General features: G+C 33.7%; 1 protein-coding gene and 1 long non-coding RNA gene across 2 annotated transcripts; both read right to left on the reverse strand.

Moving 5' to 3' along the window:
• Nucleotides 1-16441, reverse strand: LOC124454134 (deleted in malignant brain tumors 1 protein-like). The gene is made up of 6 exons (XM_047004942.1): nt 16240-16441; nt 15603-15920; nt 4888-5205; nt 2638-2955; nt 1362-1613; nt 1-17 (listed from the first exon to the last, which is right to left on the reverse strand). Exons 1-6 carry the CDS (start codon nt 16439-16441, stop codon nt 1-3), a joined length of 1425 nt encoding a protein of 474 aa, XP_046860898.1.
• On the reverse strand, nt 12231-14388 carry LOC124454522. Its single transcript, XR_006951484.1, has 3 exons — nt 14221-14388; nt 13972-14143; nt 12231-13439 (listed from the first exon to the last, which is right to left on the reverse strand). It is a non-coding gene; the product is annotated as an uncharacterized LOC124454522 (long non-coding RNA).
• Nucleotides 16442-18524: the final 2083 nt, after the last annotated feature.

The raw sequence follows: 18524 nt of genomic DNA on the forward strand, positions 1-18524 counted from the left end.
CTAAGGTTCGCATAAGCCTGTGCAAACACAAAAAATCATTTATTTCTTTTATAAAGCAACAATGTGAAAAAGATCTTAAGGACAACGTTGACTTAAATGTTATTCTAAAAAATTGGGCAACTGCAAAGATGCGAAAAATGCCATTAAAGATTTAATAATACGCTAAAGTGCGTTCTACCACAAGAATACAACATGTATTACAAAATATATAGCAAAATCTGTTCAATCAACCCAATATTTTATTATTGAAAAGTACTGTTCCATATGATCTGCAGGGCATCCTGGGTCCTTGCAGCGCAATTTCATTACCAGCCCCCTCACACACACACATTAAAAAGGTGCTAGTTTCGCCCCTGTGCATAAGCCAGTGCAAACACGAAAAAATCATTTATTTCTTTTATAAAGCAACAATAAAGCGAAACAGACAAATTGAAAACCGACGTTTTTACTTGACCCCTAAAATGCACTTATGATCGATTTGCAATTTGATTAATTTGATTGCTTGAACTCAGTTATGTTTTGCACAGACTAATGAAAACGCAGCTATTGACAAAGTAGAACAACGTTAAACTGTCTTTTTTTATAAATTGAATTCTAGTTACGTGAATGCCATTTTTATGTTGGTGTCACATAAAATATTCATTTTAAACAACCTTAAGTCAATTCTAATGCAAAAGAATGCTATTTTTTGCTAATGCTATTTTGAATTATTTTCATCACTAAAAACCTACCAAAAACAACTTAGACATTGAAAGCAATGAGATTACCTTTAGAAAAATTCACACAACCAGGGCATATTATTTATCATATACTGTCGTTGCAGGAGTCAGAAATTTTGAGTTTGTTAATTCAAGATGCTGGATTAACTTTGCAAACGAAAATGCATCGACTAATAAAATTATGTGAAATTAAAGAGTATCATCCATACCAAATAAGCTAGAAGGCTAACTCGCAATAAAGCCTTTGAAAAAATTTTTTACAAGAAGTGAAATAAATCATATTTTATCCAAGCATGTCGTCATTGTTATGAATATCTTGATATGCGTCGCGGCGGTATTCGGAGAGTAAATCAAATCAGAAAGACCAACAAAACAAGACTAAAAACAAGCAGGTTGGCTACGCCTAGGTCCAAAACTAGAACATTGATTGGGGGTGGGGAAGAATATTAATATAAGTGCGAATTTTCATGTTTTGTGACCTAACATGCTCAGCAGTAGAGCGTGACCGGCAAAAGAGTTACGTAAATAGGGGGGTGAATCTGTGTAGATTTATTTTCCAATTATGTACATACAAACCTGAACAATGTACACCAGCATCTTCATTATGTCTACAATTAATTGCTCCCCATCCACTATGTGAACAACTTGAAAAACTATTTTCATCTCCTACACAATGAACATCATCTAACCATATTCTTCCACTGCCATAAGAAACATCACCTCCATGTAAAGCCCTGAGAGCATTGTCATAACCAAGTTGTCGACAGACAACTTTAGCATCGTTTAAATCCCAGCCATCATCACAAATTGTTCCCCATTCTCCATTGAAAAATACTTCCACACGACCTCTGCCACCAGAACTTTTTGGTCCCCGAAGTCTAACAGAGTTGAAATCTAATAAAAAAAGAAAATAAATAGATATTGCAAAACACAGAAGTCTTAACTCCGAAATATTCTAAGTTACATATATATATATATATATATAAAGTATCCTGTTATGTTAGATGCCATTTTAAAATATTCTTGGGTGAAATTAATGAATTAAATTAGTAAGAAAAAATTGTTAAAAAAGCTTACATAAGTACAATATCTAAAAGTTTTTGACAACTAGACACTATTTGATTTTCATGAGTCAAAAAAATTTTTTATTAAGGCCAGTCCTCATTTCTTAATGTAATATAAATAATTTCTTAATCCTTTAACTTGCGAATTTTCCCCATTGGTTTTCCATTCAATCATTTGATTTTATTGCCATATGGCAACACTGCCCCATAACTTGTTGAAACAAGCAAAAATAAACAATAAATTGTTCACATAGGCTCTTTGTTTACAACATGGGAATTTTTATCGTATTTTTAAATAACTGTCTTTTAATTATTCAGAAATACATTTCTAATGCTCTCTAGGCATGGCTTTTGAAAACCTTAACGGTCAATAAAAAAAATTTAGAAATGAATTTTTAAGATAGACAGCACGCCATTACAAGACTTAATGTTACACCGCAATGTAAATTTAGAGATAATCTTTTAAATATACAAAAAAATTTAATGGAGCCTCATAAGCTACAGCCTACAGCTTCAAAAGCTATAATGAATGTAAACAATCGTAACAAAATTGATAATATAAGGATTATCACATTCCTCCACGGAAAATATGGTCAATGGGCTGCCTTTTTCTTGGTATTATCTAATCTTTTATGGGATGTCATAAAATAGGTTATTTTCAATTATGTGCTAGTGGAACAAGTTGTGTTTATTTAGTTAATTTACGTCCGAAGCTGTGTTTATCCTTCAGGCATTTCTCAATATCTGTTTCAGTATTATAAAATCATATTAAATGTCTAAATTCATCATTGAGGATCCCCCAAATAATTCAGTTTATTATCTTTGTATAAAAGGTAAATAATGTACATACAAACCTAAACATTCTACACCAGCATCTTCATCATGTGTACAATTTTGTGAGCCCCATCCACTATGTGAACAATTCAAAATATTATTTTCATTTCCTACACAACGAACTTCGTCTAACCATATTCTTCCACTGCCGTAAGGAACATAACCTCCTTGGAAAGCCCTGAGAGCATAGTCATAACCAAGTTGTCGACAAACAACTTTAGCATCGTTTAAATCCCAGCCATCATCACAAATTGTTCCCCATTCTCCTTTGTAAAATATTTCCACACGACCTCTGCCACTAGAACTTTTTGGTCCCCGAAGTCTAACAGAGTTGAAATCTGATAAAAAAAGAAAATAAATAGATATTGCAAAACACAGAAGTCTCAACTCCGAAATATTCTTAGTTACATAATGAAACAGAGACTTTGTCATGGTGACAAACTTAAAGATGGATTTTAAAATAGCGACTACAATGGTGAATGGTGATAATAACAATGTAATAGTTCTTGAAAGAACTGTTTTAACCAGAACATTAACCCAACAATTCAAAAGAATTGTTATTTACAGCTAGAAAGAGACACTATGCATTTCAGACACTATGCAAAACGTTCACAATTTTTATCGTTATGAAACAAAGAAAAGGTTTCATCCACATAACGCTTATACCACAGCACATCCGGACAATCTAAAGATGCAAGCATTTTGCATTCATGATAGCCAACAGAAATATTCGCAAAAACCGGTCCAAGTGGAGAACCCATAGCCACTCCGTCAATTTGTTTATACATGGTGTCATCAAAACTAAACTCCATACCCTTTGTGGCAGCCATCATTAGTTCTCTAAAGGCATTCTCAGACATGTCAGGCTAAGTCATGTCCGAGAGAAAAGATTTTGAGCACAAATTTCAATGGTTTCTTCTAAGGGCACATTAGTGAAGAGACTAGTTACATCAAAAGAACACATCGTTAGATTAAAATACATTGAAAAATTTTGTTGTTTAAGCTCATCAGTAAAAGTAAAAGAGTCTTTTAAAGCGTATGTTGAAAATCTCTCCAAAACGGGCGAAAGTACCACTGACAGTTGTTTGGCTAGCTCATGTTGAGCTGAGTTAATCATGGCTAGAATTACGGATTACGTGTTTAATCTGTCTCTATTTTAAGTGTCATCTCTAAAAATAGGGATGACATTGACCTTTGTAACATTTCAAATATAGCATGATTTGGATGTTCTCATTTAGCAGACATTGACACCTGACGAGTAGTCTGTCGAAATGCATAGTGTCTCTTTCTAGCTGTAAATAACGGTTCCATTGAATTGTTGGGTTAGTGTTCTGGTTAAAATAGTTCTTTTAGGAGCTATTACATTGTTATTATCAACATTCACCATGGTATTTGATTTTTGAAATCCATTTCTAAGTTACATGTATACATATAAAGTATCCTGTGTTGTTAGATGCCATTGTAAAATCGTCTTGGGCGAAATTAATGATTTAAATTAGTAACAAAAAAATCTTAAAAAATTACATAAGTACAATATCAAAAACTTTGGACAATTTAAATTTATTTTGTAAAGTCTCCTTAATGTAATTAAATAAAATTTTTATTATTGGCAAATCATAACTTGTTGAAAAAAAAAAAGTAAACAGTAAATTGTTCACATAATCTCTTCGTTTACAACGTGGAATCTTTATCGTATTTACAAAATAACTGTCTTTTAGTTATTTAGAATACGTTTCTGTTGCTCTCTAGGCATGGCTTTTGCTAAACCTTAACGGTCAGTAAAAAACGAATTTAAAAATGAGTTTTTAAGATAGACAGCACGCCATTATAAGACATAAAGTTACACCATAGAGTAAATTTGGAGATGCTTCTTTTAAATATGCAAAAAAAATTAATGGATTTTCATAAGCTACAGCCTACAGCTTCAAAAAGTTGTAATGAATGTAAAGAATGGTAACAAAACTGATAATATAAGGTTTATCTTACTCCTAAATGGAAAATTTGGTCAATGGGCTGCCCTTTTTCTTTGGTATTATCTAATCTTTTTATGGGCAATCATAAAATAGGTTATGTTTAGTTATTCCCTCGTGAAAAAAGTTGTGTTTATTTAGTTATTTTACGACGGAAGCTGTGTTTATTCTTCAGGCATTTGTCAATATCTATTTCAGTATTATAAAACCATATTAAATGTTTAAATTCATCATTGAGGATCCCCCAAACAATTCAGTTTATTATCTTTGTATAAAATGATAAATAATGCACATACAAACCTGAACAATTTACACCAGCATCTTCATCATGTTTACAATCATGTGATCCCCATCCTCTATGTGAACAACTCGAAATATTATTTTCGTTTCCAAAACAATAAACTTCATCTAACCATATTTCCCCACTGCCATCAGGAACATAATCTCCTTGGAAAGCACTGACAGCAAACTTATAACCAAGTTGTCGACAAACAACTTTAGCATCATTTAAATCCCAGCCATCATCACAAATTGTTCCCCATTCTCCATTGTAAAATACTTCCACACGACCTCTGCCACTAGACTTTTTTGGTCCCCGAAGTCTAACAGAGTTGAAAACTGATAAAAAGAGAAAATACAGAGATATTGCAAAACACAGAAGTCTCAACTCCGAAATATTCTAAGTTACATGTATACATATAAAGTATGCTGTAACGTTAGATGCCTCTGTTTAATCATCTTGGGCAAATTTAATGATTTAAATTAGTGATAAAAATTGATAAAAAATATTAAAGAAGTACAATATAAAAAACTTTGGACAATTAGATACTATTTTACTTTCATGAGTCTAAAAAACTTCTTATTTAGACCAGTCTTTATTTCTTTATGTAATATAAATAACTTCTTAACCCTTTATTTTCTGAATTTTCCCATTGGTTTTCCATTCATTAATTTGACTTTATTGCCATAAGGCAACACTGCACCATAACTTGTTGAAACAAGCAAAAAATATTCAGTAAATTGTTTACATAGACTCTTCGTTTACAACATGGGAATCTTTATCGTTATTATAAAATAACTGTCTTTTAATTATTCACAAATACGTTTCTAATATTCCCTAGGCATGGCTTTTTGCTAAACCATAACGGTCAATAAAAAACGAATTTAGAAATGAATTTTAGAGATAAACAGCACGCCATTACAAGACTTAATGTTACACCGCAATGTAAATTTAAAGATAATCTTTTAAATATGCAAAAAAAATTTAATGGAGTTCATAAGCTACAGCCTACAGCTTCAAAAAGCAATAATGAATGTAAACAATCGTAACAAAACTGATAATATAAGGATTATCACATTCCTCCACGGAAAATATGATCAATGGGCAGCCTTTTTCTCTGGTACTATCTAATCTTTTTATGGGCAGTCATAAAATAGGTTATTTTCAATTATGTCCTAGTGGAACAAGTTGTGTTTATTTAGTTAATTTACGTCCGAAGCTGTGTTTATCCTTCAGGCATTTGTCAATATCTGTTTCAGTATTATAAAATCATATTAAATGTTTAAATTAATCATTGAGGATCCCCCAGATAATTCAGTTTATTATCTTTGTATAAAAGGTAAATAATGTACATACAAACCTGAACATTGTACACCAGTATCTTCTTCATGTGTACAATTTTGTGAGCCCCATCCACTATGTGAACAACTCGAAATACTATTTTCATTTCCTACACAATGAAGATCGTCTAACCATATTCTTCCACTGCCGTAAGGAACATAACCTCCTTGGAAAGCCCTGACAGCATAGTCATAACCAACTTGTCGACAAACAACTTTAGCATCGTTTAAATCCCAGCCATCATCACAAATTGTTCCCCATTCTCCTTTGTAAAATATTTCCACACGACCTCTGCCAATAGACTTTTTTGGTCCCCGAAGTCTAACAGAGTTGAAAACTGATAAAAAAGAAAATAAATAGATATTGCAAAACACAGAAGTCTCAACTCGAAATATTCTAAGTTACATAATTAAACAGAGACTTTTCGTGGATACAAACTTAAAGATGGATTTCAAAATAGCGAATACCATGGTGAATGGTGATAATAACAATGTAATAGTTCTTAAAAGAACTGTTTTAACCAGAAAATTAACCCAACAATTCAAAGGAACCGTTATTCACAGCTAGAAAGAGACATTATGTATTTGGGCAGACTACTCGTCAGGTGTCAACGTCTGCTAAATGAGAACCTCCAAATCATGCTCTATTTATAATGTTACAAAGGACAATGTCATCCCTATTTTTAGAAATGACACTTAAAACAGAGACAGATTAAACACGTAATGCTTTTGTCGGCAAAGGACAGGATTAGTCAATTTAATTAATACCGACTCCATGACGCGTAGCTGGAATAACGAGCGACATTTTTAAATAATTTTAAAGTTTTCATCAAAATAAGCATTGGCACAGCGAGTGTTGCTTAAAAGATGTTTTCCAATAGCTGAATCTCATAGAATCGTAATTTCATTTTTACACCCACGTTTTGGTAGTTGTCGTAAAGGAACAGTTACATTCCTGACAGAAGCTGGTACATGCTGTTTTATTCTTTCACTCAACCTTTAAGAAGTCCTATATAAAAATCCACAATCACATTCACATTTAAACTCGTAGACTACATTGCTTGAAATTTGAGCAGCGAGAAACTCTTTGGGAGTGGGTGGAAGAATTGTTCTTTTTAAGAATATAAAGACCACATTACATGCAAAAAACAAACTCTCAGTGATATTTTTAGTTTCCTTCTCGATGTCATTAGAGGCCTTACCCATCCAGGGAATTTTAAGGAAAACAGGGCACTTGGCCGTTCCAAAAAGTTTATTCCGTTCATTGTTATTGGATAAGAAAAGTTTGTCTAGCAAAATTTCCTGATATCCATTCAACACAAAAATACTCTTCAGTGAGATAAGATCACTATAAATAAACTCTTTGAGAACATTCTATGCAATCGCTTTATCAAAACTTCACTAAAGAAATCTTTCTCTATGCGAAGAGAAAGAGTTAAAGCGTGTACAGACCAGTGAAAGTTGCTTTGCGATGAATGCTTGTTAAGAACTGATCATTGCGTTTGTGTACAAGAACGACTAAAAAAGCTAATTGATTGTTTGACTCTAGTTCAGAGGTGTATTTTAGTGCAGGGTGAAGAGAGCAAAGTTTATTAAGAAAAAGTTCACGATTTATATCCTTATGAAACAAAGAAAAGGTGTCATCCTTATAACGCTTATGCCACAGCACATCCGGACGATCTGAAGATGCAAGCATTTTGCATTTATGATAGCCAACAGAAATATTCGCAAGAACCGGTCCATGTGGAGAACTCATAGCCACCCCGTCAATTTGTTTATACATGGTGTCATCAAAACTAAACTCCACACCCTTTGTGGCAGCCATCATTAGTTCTCTAAAGGTATTCTCAGACATGTCAGGTAAAGTCATGTCCGAGTGAAAAAGATTTTGAGAACAAATTTCAATGGTTTCTTCTAAGGGCCCATTAGTGAAGACACTAGTTACATCAAAAGAACACATCGTTAGATTAGAATACATTGAAAAATTTTGTTGTTTAAGCTCATCAGTAAAAGTAAAAGAGTCTTTTAAAGTGTATGTTGAAAACCTCTCCAAAACGTGCGTAACTACCACTGACAGCTGTTTGGCTAGCTCATGTTGAGCTGAATTAATCATGGCTAGATTTACGGATTACGTGTTTAATCTGTCTCTTGTTTAAGTGTCATCTCTAAAAATAGGCATTTGTCAATATCTATTTCAGTATTATATAACCATAGTAAATGTTTAAATTCATCATTGAGTATCCCCCAAATAATTCAGTTTATTATCTTTGTATAAAAAAGTAAATAATATACATACAAACCAGGGGCGGATCTAGAGTATGTCAAATCCGTCGCGCGACTGATGTTTGAAACTCAAAAATTACCTATTCATATTAGTTAAAAATTCATTAATTATTCTTACTTTATTATCGCATTTACTTCGTGATAAAAATCCAGCTTTATTTATTATTGAAAACTAATGACTAATCCAATGAATATCTCCTTGGTAACCAGATCAGTTGAATTTTAATTGACCTGGAATAACCGACTGATAAGCGGGGTGGCTTGACTGGTTCGACATATAAAGAAGTCTAAGAACGCCAGAAACGCTATTTTATTGGTCAATGGCCAGATCAGTGGACAGTCTGGAATAATCTCGACCGATAATAGGGTGGCCGGACCTATAAGGAGTCCAATTGCTATCTTACAATTGGTTCATTTGAATTTTGTCTTACTGTGATTGGTTTGACCTATTTCGACTGATAGCCAACTGAACTAACATAGTCAAGCTCACTGTCTGAATTGAATGTTTGATCGTTTCATAATAATTTTCTAAAGCATGATAGAAACTAAACTACAATCAGATGGAATTTATGGAAATCTTTACAAATTCATATGTTGACATGAATGCTGCTTTACCAAACTGGGAATTTTTTCAAGAGGGCGAAAAATTTATGGATGAATTGTAAATGCTTGGCAAAGACGATCTCGCGAGCGACATTTCAGTCATTGATGTTCAAAAGCAAGCCAACATTGTTTTGAGTTTTATCATCAGAAATTTACATCCAAAATCGTAAGTAAAGGACAACTGAAGTGTATGCATGAATGTAATATATCAAAGTCAATTTATGCGAGTGTGTGATGCGATTTATGTTAATATGGCGTATGGTAAGCAGATAGATGCTTCTAAAATTGTTGTTGCCGAAGGACTTTTAGCTAGGATTTCTTTAGTGCTTAGGGAATCGTGACCGTATATGGCAGCGAAATCCTACATTCCTGCAAATATATTTCAATGGCCAAAAAATCTGTAGCCATAAGGCGCCATACTGTTATTACTTTATCATAAACAAATGTTTGGGACTTTTCAGTTTATGATCATTGATCATTCAATCATTAGACAGTTATACTACATATTTTTTAAGATTTGAGAAAACTAACATTGATTACATGAGAAGCTGTTTACTATAACATGTGATTTTGAGTCTTCTGATCCATGAAGCTTTTTATTTTGACAATTTGACTGGAATGGTATTAAACCTGAGTATTTCACATACATGAAATGTTGTCCCATGTCACATATTGTCCCCTTTTCTAACTGAACACCTCATGTAGAGATGTAAAGGTGTGTTAATCTACGGCTCATACCAGATTGTTTGCCATAAATTCCAAAGGGCTATTGGTGTATGAAAAGCATTTTCTATAAAGTAAAAATATTTTCCTATATATGCAGATAAACCTTGAAATTTGGCAAAACAGCAAAGTATTTTTCATGATCACTAGGTAATTTTTCTGATGATCATTATAATTTCTAAACTATATTATTTCAGATTTACATTTAAACAAGCTTTGATCATATGAAAAGATATTTATCATAACCAGTAAGCATGACACATGAACCAATTTTAACATTCATGAAATTATATAATTAAAGACATGTTGGTTACATTCTGTTTGTATTTGATAATACAATGCTACTAGTGATTGCTATATAGCACACCTTGCAGAAGATAATAGTCAAGTGAAATGCCTAATGAACATTATGGCATTAAGCTGTCCTTAACTGCAAATTTTCACTCTCATAATTTTTGCTTAGTCTTTGGCAGAAAAAAATTTTGAGTTTTTTCTTAAAGGTCACCTGAAATGCAAAATTCATATTTCTGTTTATTTGACATATAAAATGTATATATTTCGTAGACTATTCAAAGAAAATTTGAAAACAATCCCATGATTATTTTAAGAGATATCAACGTGTGAATTTGTGTTTTTTTGAATAGAAGTAAAAAATATTCCGTCGGTTTATCGTCGGAAAGTATTTGGCGTGACGTAATAGTTGCCATTGACATTTCGCGCGAGAAAGCGGCAAATATGAATTCATAAATAAAGTTTGATTTTGATCGGCTATTTTAAGATGGTTTACTGAGTGGCATTTAACTGCAAAAACGGTTCTTCTAAGAACCAATCTAAGGCGGAAAAAGTTAGGTTTTTCAGTTTCCCCGCTAAAAATCCTTTACGCCAAGCATGGGTCGATAAGGTGAAAAGGAAAGATTGGAATCCTTCGAAAAGGTCAAAGCTCTGTTCGGCACACTTTGAAGCCTGCTGTTTTGTCCAAAACCCCGGAGTCCTGAAATCTTTAGGATGGCGACCAACCAGGTTAAGGTTAAAAGACGCAATACCAACGATCTTCGACTATTCGAGGTCGAAAGTTGGTGATAAACGGAAACCGGAGGCAACTAGAAACGCGTATGCAAAGCGCAGAAAATTAGAGGTAAAGTCTTGTAGCCAAGCAGTTTTTAATGTAATTATAGTGCATTACTTTAAAAAAACGCATATACAATTCAGATAATAAACGAAGCTCTTGAGAACTCCGTGGAAAACATTGAGCAGCCTGACGAGGACGAAAATACATCAAAAACATGTTCGTTTTTTTTGAGTGGACAACTGGACTCAAGAGATAAATGTAACATAAGTGACAATGGAACACAAACTGACAAAGTGGTAAGGGAATGCAATGCAGTTTTGTTTTGTGCAAAAGCCTAAACTGTTGCTTGATGATGTAGAAACGCAGACATGTAAAGTGTCAATCTGATATAAAAATCCCAGTCGAAGCAAAAAGCAAACGCACTCAAACGAATGCACAAGTGACGTCTCAAGGTTAATTTTTTACATGAACTCAGCGGAAAATAAACATTTTGAAAAGTGTTTCCTTAATTATGTTATTCCGTTGCACAGGGACAGAAACCGAAATTATCACGACAAATGCAAGAAGCACTCAAACGGAAGGTAGTTTATCCGTAGATGAAAACGACAATGATGATGATTTCCTATCAGATGCTGAAATAAGCACTTCGGAAAACAACAGTACCGCAGATGAATATCTTAGTTTCAGCGAATTTGAATCGTCAGATGATGAAGCATCAATTGCCGAGTAAGTTAGTCTGCATCATTTTGAAATAAGATAACCCAAAACATAAGTTCATTTCAAGTATTTTACAGAGCAAGATAACATTCATATAAAAAATAAGTAATTTTTCCATGTTAGGGAAAATGATGTTACTCAAAAAAAATATATAGTTTTTGACAGCTGTCTAAGAAAGTTGTTCTCTCAGTGTCGACACTGTGGTGGTCACTGCAAGATATCAACCAGAAGCATTGGAAGCATGGTGAACATCATCGCTAAATGCTCATGTGGCTTTCTTAATAATTGGAATAGTCAACCTACTCATAGTCAGATGCCATTGGGTAATCTCTTGCTATCTGCCAGTATTCTATTTAGTGGTAACAGCCCATCCAAAATCCTGCAATATTTTCAACAAGCAAATGTACAGTTCATTACTGAAAGGTGCTACAACTATATACAAAGTGGATATCTTATTCCAAGTGTTTTGAATGTTTGGAAAAAGCACCAGACTATTATGATGACAGAGCGTCAGGGAAAGCAGGTTGTTATTGGGGGTGATGGACGATGTGATTCACCAGGCTATTGTGCAAAATATTGCTCATACAGCTGCATGGATTTAGAAAGCAATAAAATTCTAGACACACAATTAGTTCAGGTAACTAGCTCAATTCATTAGTTTATAGTATTGTATTCAAAACAGTATTGTATGCAAACACATTTTAGGAAATGTGTAATATGTACTTATACAACATGAATACAATGTGTGTAACTAAATCATGTGATATACACCAACATACATGCATACTTGCAGACATACATATCCCAAACACTGTATGATTTTATTTACATTAATATATCTATTACAGTCAAATGAAGTTGCAAATTCAGGGGCAATGGAATTGGAAGGACTGAAAAGATCTTTTAAACTTATTCAGTCACACAATCTTCAAGTGAGTCATCTTATCACAGACAGGCATTGCCAAGTTAAAAAATACATGAAAACCCAACAGCCAGGAGTGAAGCACTATTTTGATGTTTGGCATGTGGCAAAAGGTAAAATTAAGGCTACCAAAAGCTGCTCAAAGTACAGCAATGGGTCTTAAAATAAAGTACTTCCTGATTTGATCAAAGAGTATCTTTATAATCATAAATTACCAAGTGATTAAGAGGTTTTAGAATTTTTCTAATTGCATTTAATTTCATGATATTTTGATCAATTATTGCTATGTTTTGCATTACAATTTTTTAACCAATGTACAGTGTCTGTTTTTTTCTACAGGTATCAAAAAAGGTAATGGCAGCCAGTAAAAAGAGTGGATGTAGATTGCTACTTGATTGGGCACAGTCAATATCTAACCATGTCTACTGGTGTGCTGCAAGTAGTGGTGGTGATGAGAAACTACTTAAGGCTAAATGGCTATCATTGCTGAATCACATTTGCAACATTCATGATGGTCATAGCGAATTATTTCCAAAATGTGAGCATAGTACTCTTGAGCCTCGCTTATGGATGAAGAAAGGTACAAATTAATCCTAAATGCTCTGGTATAAGACATAATAGTTATTTACAGTAATTGATACTTTCTTTATCAACAAACTTCAATTGCCAGCCAATGCCACAATGTGGTGTTATTTGTCAACATATGAAATAAATGGGCACCATAAAATTTTCTATCTTTTTTCCAAGGATCTAGAGCATTTACTGAATTGGCATCGATTGTTGAAAGCAGGTATCTCATGAAAGATATTGGGAAGCTCAGCCATGAAAAACAAACATCAGCTCTTGAAGGTTTTCATCGAGTTGTTATACTATATGCACCAAAGCATACACATTTCTTTTACAAGGCAATGCAAGCTAGGTAAACAAACAATAAACAATGTTGTTTTCATACTGAAAATGATTGCAAGGTGGCACACTAAAAGTAAAATTAAATTTTTAGATTACTGATTGCTGCTCTCCATTTCAATGAAAATGGAAGTAAAGAACAAAGGCGTACAAAGAAAATGGGGAATTAATGTGGAAAGTGTCTCACCCCAAATCAAGACAGTCATGTGGAGTCATCAAAGGTGTTAAAATTGATAGTACTTATGGTAAGGACAAGTTTTAGCACTCAAAAGCCAAATAATTGTTCTACTGATGGTACATTTCTTGCACTTCTCAGTTTAATTCTTCTCCCCCTGTTTTACAGACTATGTGAAACAACTAATGGAGGAAGTGATAAGGTGCAGACATGCTAATTCCAGTTTAAACCAAGCAATTGCAACAGAAAGACAACAAAAAATACCAGATCCACTGACTAGTAGAGTTGAAAAAGTTGATAAAGTAACAGCAGTGCAACAACATACTTCACGATTCAATCTTAACTAAACTGAAGTCTAACACTCACAGGTATTTATAAATGCTGTGCATATTCAAAGCCTTTATATATGCCAGAAGGTGAAGGAAATGCTTTCCTTATTTCTTTAACAGCACAGGATGGTATAGGAAGTCGATATTTCTTGCCAAGCTTTCCATGTATCCATGCTGTCCATTGCCTATAGGCAGTGTAACGCAAAGTTCTGGGAAACAAAACAAAATCAAACATAAGCAAATTATTGTCGATATATGAGGAGATATCAAAAAAGCTGAAACTGACTCGGTTTCTGGAGCGTCTGGTATTGCCCCGTGATCGTGAACGAATACAACCATAGCTGTTCTAACGACTGTTTCGTTGATGCAGACCATGTGAAACTCTTGTTCTTCTGTGATGCATAAATGGTCACCATGAATTTTAGGGTCTGTCTTCGGTTCCTCATGGCAACAAATGCTTCCCGGCCGGTTGTCATCGCCACACAGTGTCCACACTCACACCTGCCATTAAAATAAAGAAAAATTTTATGACGCGATCTGAAATGTTAATCATGAAAAAGCAACGCACCAGTTTGTTTTTCCAATCCTGTGAGTATATTCGTCAGATGAGCTGTCCGTTGACGACGACGAAGACAGATCTTCGTCAGTTTCAACATTATTGCTACTAGCTAGCGGTTCAAACATGTAAGGCTGGACCTCCATAGCAATATATTCGATGTCAAATTCGACTTCTTCCTCCGTTGAAGACATCGAGATAAACACGCATTAATAGTAGCAGCAACAACAAAAAGAAAATTGGCGAAATTTTATTTTTACTGCTACTGGCTGCACTGAGCAAAAACATGCAATGGCAACTATTACATCAAACTCGCCCCAGCTTGGGTAATTCAAATTCGCTCGCGCTATTTGAATTCGGTCTTCGGAAATCGTCAATGTCATGAATTCAGAAGACCATATCTCATAAAATATAAAACATTGGACTTTCAAATTTGGCGAATAGGCTAATCATTAGCTAAGCTTTCATATGAAGCAAAGTTATATAAGCATTTCAGGTGACCTTTAAAGGGTGAATTTGCTGGCACTGATGTGGAGATAGGTAAAGGGTTACAATAAACTTGCATGGTTTGAAGTCTGAGCTTTTCTATATCTATGAACTGTCACTTGTAGCACCAAATTTCTTAACTCATTACATAGAGGTTTGAATGGGGGTCTCTAGGGGGGTCTATGCCTGACAAGTTGGTACAAATCTTTAAAGACTATATCTGTTTTTGAATAGCATTTTTGTAAAATAATATTTACGTTCCTAGACATACTAATGAGCCATATATTTGGCATGATAATGAGCCTAAATATGTGGCATAATAATGAGCCTAAATAATTGACAAAACACTCAAGTATTGTTCAATTCATTCTTTTTTTGAAAAAAACGTAAGCAAAATGTGTTGTTTTTACGCAAAACGACGACCACAAAATACATTTTGTAATGCTCTAAAACGCTGAAAATGGCATTTTTAAGGCTCTGAGAATGCCTCCGACCCCTCAGGTGCGGAGCGCCTCCGACGTTTTATGACTGATGTTTGAAAAGTGCTAGATCCGCCCCTGTTCAGGATCCCCCAAATAATTCAGTTTATTAACTTTGTATAAAGGGTAAATAATGTACATACAAACCTAAACATTCTACACCAGCATCGTCATCATGTGTACAATTTTGTGAGCCCCATCCACTATGTGAACAATTCAAAATATTATTTTCATTTCCTACACAACGAACTTCGTCTAACCATATTCTTCCACTGCCATAAGGAACATAACCTCCTTGGAAAGCCATGACAGCATAGTCATAACCAAGTTGTCGACAAACAACTTTAGCATCGTTTAAATCCCAGCCATCATCACAAATTGTTCCCCATTCTCCTTTGTAAAATATTTCCACACGACCTCTGCCACTAGAACTTTTTGGTCCCCGAAGTCTAGCAGAGTTGAAATCTGATAAAAAAGAAAATAAATAGATATTGCAAAACATAGAAGTCTCAACTTTGAAATAATCTTAGTTACATAATGAAACAGAGACTTTGTCGTGGGGACAAACTTAAAGATGGATTTTAAAATAGCGGCTACCATGGTGAATGGTGATAATAACAATGTAATAGTTCTTAAAAGAACTGTTTTAACCAGAACATTAACCCAACAATTCAAAGGAATTGTTATTTACAGCTAGAAAGAGACACTATGCATTTCAGACTCTATGCAAAACGTTCACAATTTTTATCGTTATGAAACAAAGAAAAGGTTTCATCCACATAACGCTTATACCACAGCACATCCGGAAAATCTGAAGATGCAAGCATTTTGCATTCATGATAGCCAACAGAAATATTCGCAAAAACCGGTCCAAGTGGAGAACCCATAGCCACTCCGTCAATTTGTTTATACATGGTGTCATCAAAACTAAACTCCACACCCTTTGTGGCAGCCATCATTAGTTCTCTAAAGGCATTCTCAGACATGTCAGTCTAAGTCATGTCCGAGTGATAAAGATTTTGAGCACAAATTTCAATGGTTTCTTCTAAGGGCACATTAGTGAAGAGACTAGTTACATCAAAAGAACACATCGTTATATTGAAATACATTGAAAAATTTTGTTCTTTAAGCTCATCAGTAAAATTAAAAGAGTCTTTTAAAGCGTATGTTGAAAATCTCTCCAAAACGGGCGAAAGTACCACTGACAATTGTTTGGCTAGCTCATGTTGAGCTGAGTTAATCATGGCTAGAATTACGGATTACGTGTTTAATCTGTCTCTATTTTAAGTGTCATATCTAAAAATAGGGATGACATTGACCTTTTGTAACATTTCAAATATAGCACGATTTGGATGTTCTCATTTAGCAGACATTGACACCTGACGAGTAGTCTGTCGAAATGCATAGTGTCTCTTTCTAGCTGTAAATAACGGTTCCATTGAATTGTTGGGTTAGTGTTCTGGTTAAAATAGTTCTTTTAGGAGCTATTGCATTGTTATTATCAACATTCACCATGGTATTTGCTTTTTTGAAATGCATTTCTGAGTTACATGTATACATATAAAGTATCCTGTTATGTTAAATGCCATTGTAAAATCGTCTTGGGCGAAATTAATGATTTAAGTTAGTAACAAAAAAATGTTAAAAAATTACATAATACAATATCAAAAACTTTGGACAATTAAACACTATTTGACTTTAATGAGTCTAAAAATTTTTTTATTTTGTAAAGTCCTCAATTCTTTATGTAATATAAATAACTTCTTAACCCTTTAACTTACGAATATTCCCCATTAGTTTTAAATTCAATCATTTGATTTTATTGCCATATGGCAACATTGCCCCATAACTTGTTGAAAGAAAAAAAAAGTAAACAGCAAATTGTTCACTTAATCTCTTCGTTTACAACGTGGAATCTTTATCGTATTTACAAAATAACTGTTTCTTAATTATTTAGAATGTGTTTCTGGTGCTCTCTAGGCATGGCTTTTGCTAAACCTTAACGGTCAGTAAAAAACGAATTTAAAATTGAATTTTTAAGATAGACAGCACGCCATTATAAGACATAAAGTTACACCGTAAGGTAAATTTGGAGATGCTCCTTTTAAATATGCAAAAAAAATTAATGGAGCTTCATAAGCTACAGCCTACAGCTTCAAAAAGATATAATGAATGTAAAGAATGGTAACAAAACTGATAATATAAGGTTTATCTTACTCCTAAATGGAAAATTTGGTCAATGGGTTGCCCTTTTTGCCTGATATTATCTAATCTTTTTATGGGCAATCATAAAATAGATTATGTTTAGTTATTCCCTCGTGGAACAAGTTATGTTTATTTAGTTATTTTACGTCGGAAGCTGTGTTTATTCTTTAGGCATTTGTCAATATCTATTTCAGTATTATAAAACCATATTAAATGTTTAAACTCATCATTGAGGATCCCCCAAACAATTCAGTTTATTATCTTTGTATAAAAGGTAAATAATGTACATACAAACCTGAACATTGTATAAAAAGATAAATAATGCACACACAAACCTGAACAATTTACACCAGCATCTTCATCATGTTTACAATCATGTGATCCCCATCCTCTATGTGAACAACTCAAAATATTATTTTCATTTCCAAAACAATAAACTTCATCTAACCATATTTTCCCACTGCCATCAGGAACATAATCTCTTTGTAAAGCACTGACAGCAAACTTATAACCAAGTTGTCGACAAACAACTTTAGCATCATTTAAATCCCAGCCATCATCACAAATTGTTCCCCATTCTCCATTGTAAAATACTTCCACACGACCTATGCCACTAGACTTTTTTGGTCCCTGAATTCTAACAGAGTTGAAAACTGATAAAAAGAGAAAATAAAGAGATATTCCATTGGTTTTCCATTCATTAATTTGACTTTATTGCCCTAAGGCAACACTGCACCATAACTTGTTGAAAGAAGCAAAAAATAATCAGTAAATTGTTTACATAGACTCTTCGTTTACAACATGGGTATCTTTATCGTTATTATAAAATAACTGTCTTTTAATTATTCACAAATACGTTTCTAC

This window comes from Xenia sp. Carnegie-2017, unplaced genomic scaffold (assembly GCF_021976095.1).
Source record: "Xenia sp. Carnegie-2017 unplaced genomic scaffold, XeniaSp_v1 HiC_scaffold_3, whole genome shotgun sequence".
In the NCBI taxonomy this organism is placed as follows: domain Eukaryota; kingdom Metazoa; phylum Cnidaria; class Anthozoa; order Malacalcyonacea; family Xeniidae; genus Xenia; species Xenia sp. Carnegie-2017.

Excerpts from the sequence above, each read along its gene's own strand:
- LOC124454134 (XM_047004942.1), bottom strand. The coding sequence starts at position 16,441 with ATGTCTGAGAATGCCTTTAGAGAACTAATGATGGCTGCCACAAAGGGT. Across the intron at positions 15,921-16,239 it reads GGATGTGCTGTGGTATAAGC|ATTTCAACTCTGCTAGACTT; the intron begins GTTATGTGGATG and ends CTTTTTTATCAG. Across the intron at positions 2,956-4,887 it reads TGCTGGTGTAAATTGTTCAG|ATTTCAACTCTGTTAGACTT; the intron begins GTTTGTATGTGC and ends TTTTTTTATCAG.